At 40.7% G+C, this 7,330-nt stretch overlaps 1 protein-coding gene across 1 annotated transcript; it reads left to right on the forward strand.

Annotated features, from left to right (window-relative positions):
* The first annotated feature begins 769 nt into the window (after window positions 1-769).
* LOC129515827 (keratin, type I cytoskeletal 27) lies at window positions 770-6,090 on the forward strand. Its single transcript, XM_055334890.1, has 8 exons — window positions 770-1,233; window positions 1,708-1,790; window positions 2,149-2,305; window positions 3,223-3,384; window positions 3,479-3,604; window positions 5,153-5,370; window positions 5,586-5,635; window positions 5,768-6,090. The coding sequence occupies exons 1-8, from the start codon at window positions 832-834 to the stop codon at window positions 5,908-5,910; spliced, it is 1,341 nt and encodes a 446-aa protein (XP_055190865.1). The 5' UTR covers window positions 770-831; the 3' UTR covers window positions 5,911-6,090.
* Window positions 6,091-7,330: the final 1,240 nt, after the last annotated feature.

The following is a 7,330-nucleotide window of genomic DNA, read 5'->3' on the forward strand; positions in this document are numbered from 1 at the left end:
ATGTGGAGGAAGTGAATGCACAAAATTTTTCTAGAAATAATGAAAGAAAGAAATGTAAAAACACAAGAAATCTAGAAATAGAACAGGAATATACAGGCCATAGTCTAGTTCCTATATTTTACAGATAAGAAAACTGGACCCAGAGAAATTAACCAGTGCCTTTATTTATACCTTAGACAGAAAAGCAGTAAAGATGAAATGATAACTCAGGAGGGATAAGGATCAAGAAGACTTTCTGTCTCCAAAGAAGAGTCCATTTAAAACCTCAGTTTTCATCTAAGACCTGACCTTTTCCCTCCAGTACCATGAGCCCATGGTCTTGAAATTATTTTCAATATATCTGAAAGAAAGATCATATTTTCCATCAAAATGCATGACTATGATGGGCTCTTTTGCTGAAGAAAATGTAATGTCGTTGCTTTGAGCAAGGGGAAGAGAAATCTATCATACTTTGTTATTTATTCTTATAAGAGTTTTGTAGCCCTGAAACCTAGAAGACAGGAAGGATTACTCATACTAAATTTGAAATGCATCACTATAATAATCTTGATCATACCCCTCCCTGTCTCATTTTGGAGATAGCAAATAACCCCAAGGTAATTCTCCACCTACAGAAATGGACACAGTAGGGTAAAGGCATTCATTAAAAAAAGAACAAAACACCCAATTATGAATAATTCATGATGAGCTGGCAAGCACTATTTCGCTATGGGTAGCAAGGTTCATCAAGAAACACCCTGGTAATATGTATATAAAGACAAACTCACCATTTGAGCAGGACATTTGCCATCAGAGCTTCACTCTAGGGACAAGCTCGCTGGTCTGGACATCATGTCTGTGCGCTTTTCTTCTGCATCCAGACGGCTTGGTTCTAGCGGGGGAGCAGGTTTTGGGGCTGGGAATGCATGCGGTGTGCCGGGCATTGGAAGTAGCTTCTCCTGTGCTTTCGGGGGCAGCTCATCTGCAGGAGGCTATGGCGGGGGAAGTGCTTCTTGCGCTGCTTTCACAGGAAATGAGCATGGCCTCCTGTCCGGCAATGAGAAGGTGACCATGCAGAACCTCAACGACCGCTTGGCCTCCTACCTGGAGAATGTGCGAGCACTAGAAGAGGCCAACGCTGACCTGGAGCAGAAGATCAAGGGCTGGTATGAGAAATTTGGGCCTGGTTCTTGCCGTGGTCTTGATCATGACTACAGCAGATACTTCCCAATAATTGATGACCTTAGGAACCAGGTAAGAAGCACAATGTCATAAGGGTTAAACCCCTAAGAGTATTTAGCCACATAAGCACACACAAATGTGGAAGCTGTCACACACAGCAGGGCTTTGCACTCAGCTTCTGATTTTCTGTAGTTCATTATGAATATTAAAAATAATTTATGTTAAAATTCTAATCTTTGAATATGGCTCACCCAAACCTGGTATGAGGCATGCATGTTTATGCTTTTTGTAATATGAAAATATCAGAAACTGCCCACTCTCTCTTGCTATATTGTTTATAAGTTTTTTCATAGAAAGGGTTATTTTTATGGGTGGGGGAAGGGTAAAAGAGGCCATACTTGATTTCCCATCTGCGAAAGAATCATCTTATTATTGGAGACAGGATGCCAGAAAGAGTACTATATAATTTTGTAGGTGACTTTCTTTCAAGGAAGTATGACATTTTTAAAGTATTTCCTCACTCCTAACTAACTCTCCATTTATCAGATCATTTCTGCAACTACCAGCAATGCCAATATTATCCTGCAAAATGATAATGCAAGACTAACGGCTGATGACTTCAGGCTAAAGTAAGTAGAGCTGAAGAGAAACCAAAGACGTTATCTCAGCATTTTCCCCTTTAATCTAAGCTATTGGAGGTCACCTCAATTGTTTGACCTTATTTGTTTTAAACCAAATGCATGTAAGAATGACCAGCCGAATATTATGTTTTACTCTGGAAATGTAGGATCCAACACAAATGAATGTCAAGATCATATGAAAGAGTATTTTGAGCATTCCCATTCTCTTGTGCCAAAGATTGCTTCTTGCATTATGGACAGTCTAATTGCAATTTTGAGTATATTTTAACAGTTTGATCTCAAAGCATGATTAGAAGTTTTTGATAACCTAAAAGGTGATGGGACTAACTGTCAAATATTTTCTAAGGTTTGAAAACGAACAGGCCCTTCACCAGAGTGTTGATGCAGATGTCAGCGGTTTGCGCAGGGTCCTGGATGAGCTGACTCTGTGCAGAACTGACCTGGAGATCCAGCTGGAAACTCTGAGCGAGGAGCTGGCCTACCTCAAGAAGAATCACGAGGAGGTAGGTGCTCTGTCTCTCCTGCCTCCATGATCTGCCTGGCTCCCAAAATTAAAATAATAATAATAATAATTTCAGATGACAAGTATAATAATGTCTGACATAAACATTCCAGAAGGAACTCATCAGTTTCTCCATATGGCTTAGGTTTTTTGCAGTGTTTCTATCCATCTGCCTCCAAAGAAAATTTTGGGGTTTTTTTTTGGGGGGGGGAGGGTGGTCAGGTTTTATTAGGTTTTAGAGATAAATCAACACAGATTAATTGCCTGCTTTGAGAAATTCTTTGATTTCCAAGGCAGGCCATTAGTATCGGAAAAAGATGGAGGGGGCAGCCCGGGTGGTTCCGTGGCTTAGCGCCACCTTCAGTCCCGGGTGTGGTCCGAGAGACCTGGAATCGAGTCCCACGTCAGGCTCCCTGCATGGAATGGAGCCAGCTTCTCCCTCTGCCTGTGTCTGTGCCTCTCTCTCTCTCTCTCTCTCTCTCTCTCTCTCTGTCTCTCATGAATAAATAAATAAGATTTAAAAAGAAAAAGAAAAATATGGAGGGAATATGATGTGTGATTAGAGACATTGAGCGATCTTTTATATCTTATGAAGATTACAGACTTCACATTTCAATGTAACACCCATTTATTTTTTATTTTTTTAATTTTTAAAAATATTTTATTTAAATTCAACTTGCCAATATATAGTATAACACCCAGTGCTCATCCCATCAAGTGCCTTCCTTAGTGCCTTAGTCATCCAGTTACCCTAAACCCCCACCCACCTCCCCTTCTGCAACCCTTGGTTTCCCAGAGTTAGCACTCTCATGGTTTGCGACCAACGCTTTTTTAAAAGTTTCTAACGTTATGCATCCTGCCTGTCTGGTTCCTTTGAAAATATTCAGCTCCTAACGTGGTCAATCAAATTCCCTGCAGGAAATGAAGGCGCTGCAGTGCGCGGCGGGAGGGAACGTGAACGTGGAGATGAACGCGGCGCCCGGGGTGGACCTCACCGTCCTGCTGAACAACATGCGGGCCGAGTACGAAGCCCTGGCAGAGCAGAACCGCAGGGACGCCGAGGCCTGGTTCAACGAGAAGGTAAAACCCGACCTAGGCGCGCTTGCGTGGTCCTGGGTGCTGAGGCAAGGCCAGCAGCACCCTAACACCCTAACACCCACCCCCAACCTTTCAGAGCGCTTCCCTGCAGCAGCAGATTTCTGACGATGCTGGTGCCACCACTTCGGCTCGAAATGAACTTACAGAGATGAAACGTACTCTTCAAACCCTGGAGATCGAGCTTCAGTCCCTCTTAGCAATGGTCAGTAAAATGTACTAATATGTTTCAGAATTGGAGAAAAAATTTAAAGTGTTTCTTCTACATAATATTACTTATTTTCGTTGTTATCCGTTAATTACCATGCTTGAAATAAGACACATTTGCGTTTTGCACAGCACAATCCTCTTGGCCTGAAAAGTAGACCTAGACGCTGGTAATTGTGAAACATGAGAAATTAGCAAGCACAAATATTTTGAGGTCCTCGAAAAAGAAAATAATTTTTATCCTGAATCTTCTCTCGCAAATCAAAAGATAAAAAAAAAATTCTCCATGGAATGCAAAAATGTGTGTGCACCCCTATCTTCCTCATCTGGCATTCCGTTGGGCAATTTAATTAAGAACACTTACAAGTTCCTTTTTAAGTGGCATAAACAAGAAGCAAAGTGGAGGCATGAATGTTGCCTATAAAGCTAAACAGGCTTGATAATAATAGCAACCTTTTCATTAAGGGTTTGCCTAGCACTTTCTCCCACTGGAGTCCACAATAACCCTGGGGCTTGGGCAGAGCAGAGTTTATAATTCCTGTCATTATTTTCAAAAGAACGATCTGAGATTCAAAGAAGTGAGGCAGTTTTCCCAGTCCCACAGTTGAATACCAAGGAACCTGAACTTCTCTCCAAATTTCTTAACTCCCACATCCATACTTTTTCTGCTAGGGCTAGTATACAAACCTTCAGAGTTTATCCACAAAAGAGGGTATGAGTGTATATAAAATTAGGACTTTGCATAAAAATTCTTGCCGCTGAAAGAGTAAGACAGTCTTATCTTCATTCCATGTAGAAGTATAACACGTATCCCTCTTGAAGAGAAACTCTTTATAAACCCATTTGGATTCACAAACCAATGAGTCAAACCATTTAAAGCTTTAAAAGGTCCTTCTTTTCTTTGGGACATTATACTTTGGAAAAGTTTGCACAGTTCACTATGGGATTTTTTTAAAATATTTTATTTATCTATTCATGTGAGACACAGAGAGAGGCAGAGACATAGGCAGAGAAAGAGTATGCTCCCCACTGGGAGCCCAGTGTGGGACTGGATCCCAGGACCCTGGGGCCACACCCTGAGCAGAAGGCAGATGTTCAACCACTGAGCCACCCAGGCATCCTTGGGATTGTTTTTTAATAGAAGAGCTACAATCTACATGAGACAAGACTGGTGATTATAAACAACGTAGCAAATTGTAGGGTGACCTTTATTCCTAGGGAATGTGGCAAATTGTGCCAGACTCTAGAAGCAGTTTATATTAGTGGGGCAGAGGGATCTTTGGACTGTGCCCTATGAGAAAACAAGTTCATCTTTGCTAACACTCCTGGACATCCAAGTGACATTCACCATCAACTGTGTCATTCTCAGACAGAAAAATAGTATGACATCTAATAAAGGCAACAATGAATATTGAACCCTCTTTGGGGCTAAATATGGTTATTTGCATCATGTAAGCATAATTATTAAATATGTCTTAAGTGCTCTGCCTTATTCTAAAACAACACTGTGACATTTTCTACTAAACTATATCTTGCTGATCCACAGAAACACTCCCTGGAGTGCTCCCTGACCGAGACCGAAGGCAACTACTGCACACAGCTCGCCCAGATCCAGGCTCAGATTGGAGCCCTGGAGGAGCAGCTGCACCAGGTCAGAACCGAGACCGAGGGCCAGAAGCTGGAGTATGAGCAGCTGCTCGACATCAAGGTCCACCTGGAAAAAGAAATTGAGACCTACTGCCGCCTGATTGATGGAGAAGATGGGTAAGTACAGCTTCTATTGAGAATGCACTTTATTTTAAGGTTACTAAAGATTTTTTGAAATCAAGCACAAATATTAATGACCCATATCATGTATAAATAAACCTCTTCTAGTGTTATTTCAGAATCCAGAGATCTCCCATCTTAAATCCTTGTTTTCCAGTTTCCTCAGCAAAATAGAGTGAAATAATTAATACAAGCTCTCTGTATTTTTACAGCTCTTGTGTTAAATCAAAAGGCTATGGAGGACCAGGAAATCAGATAAAAGGTAAAAAAAAAAAAAAAAAAAAAAGCTGTGCTAATAAGCATTCAAAATGTACTTGTGTCAGTTTCAAATGAGGAGTTAATTATTTTCCTTAATGGATTTAATAAATTATAACACTTCATTGTGTCATTTTAGAGTCATCTAAAACCACCATGGTTAAAACAATTGTTGAAGAAATAGATCCTCGTGGCAAAGTTCTCTCATCCAGAGTTCACACTGTAGAAGAGAAATCCACCAAAGCCAACAACGTGAAGAGTGAACAGAGGGTGCCTTCCTGAACCCCAGAAGAAGGACCCCTAAATTAAAATACCAAATTGAAGCTAGATTCCTGAATAGAAGCCCTCTTATTTTCATGGTTTTCTTCTAATGAATTAAGACAAGCTATTTGTAGAATGGTAATGTTTCTTTGGCTTTCTCTATGGTGGTGTGTCAATAAAAGCTCTTCCTGTTGCAAGTCATCTTCACTGGTTCTGGTCAATCTTTACATTTTAAACATACCCACAAGGGAGTTGAATCTTATTTTTAATTTTTTTTTTTTAGTTTTTATTTATTTACTTGAGAGAGAGACACAGAGATAGAAACAGAGATAGTGAAAGAGAACACAAGCAGAGAGGAGAGGGAGAAACATCTGCCTCAGCAGGTAGCCCAACTCTGGGCCTGGGATCATGACCTGAGCTGATGGTAGATGCTTAACCCACTGAGCCACCCAGGCACCCCTTATTTTTACTTTCTTTTGTTTAATTCAGAGGCCTTCACAAGCCAGGAATTTAACAAATAAACTGGTTGGAATCTTTTCCATATCTCTGTAAAATTTTAAATCTTTCTCCTTCCTTCTATAAATACTTGTTAAGCACACTTGCTAAATGCCGGCAACGAGAATAAAACAATGAGAATAAAATCTAATCCCCGAATACAACATGCTCATAGAAGTGGAAATAAGAAATTTAAGAATCAAAAACATCCTAAAAATAAAAGGAAAAAATGTAAATGGTGATATTTGAAGGTAGAAGGGAAGGGGGGGGGGACTAGATATAGCAAATGGGAAATTCCACAATGCTAGGCCACAAAACACATATTAACAAACTGAATAAGACTTAAATCATGTCACAAGTATCTTTTCTGGCCACAATAGTCTGAAACTAGAAATGAATAACAGGAGGAAGGGGGCAGGGCAAGATGGTGGAGGAGTAGGGTCCCCAAGTCACCTGTCCGCACCAACTTACCTAGATAACTTTCAACTCATCCTGAAAACCTATGAACTTGACCTGAGATTTAAAAGATTTAAAAGATCGAGTCCCACATCGGGCTCCCTGCATGGAGCTGCTTCACCTTCTTCCTATGTCTCTGCCTCTCTCTCTCTCTCTCTCTCTCTCTCTCTGTGTGTGTGTGTGTGTGTGTGTGTCTGTGTGTCTGTGTCTCTCATGAATAAATAAAATCTTTAAAAAAAAATGAGATGCAATCCAAACTGGAGGTCCTAACGACCAGGGTTAATGAGGAGGAGAAAGAGTGAGTGGCATAGAAGACAAGTTGATGGCAAGGAAGGAAGCTGAGGAAAAAAGAGAAAAACAATTAAAAGATCATAGGAAAGGTTAAGGGAAATAAATGACAGCCTCGGAAGGAAAAAACTACATATAATTGGGGTTCCAGAGGGTGCCGAGAGGGACAGAGGACCAGAAAGCATATTTGAACAAATCAGAG

The sequence above is a fragment of the Nyctereutes procyonoides genome, unplaced genomic scaffold (genome assembly GCF_905146905.1).
Source record: "Nyctereutes procyonoides isolate TBG_1078 unplaced genomic scaffold, NYPRO_anot_genome, whole genome shotgun sequence".
Lineage (NCBI taxonomy): Eukaryota > Metazoa > Chordata > Mammalia > Carnivora > Canidae > Nyctereutes > Nyctereutes procyonoides.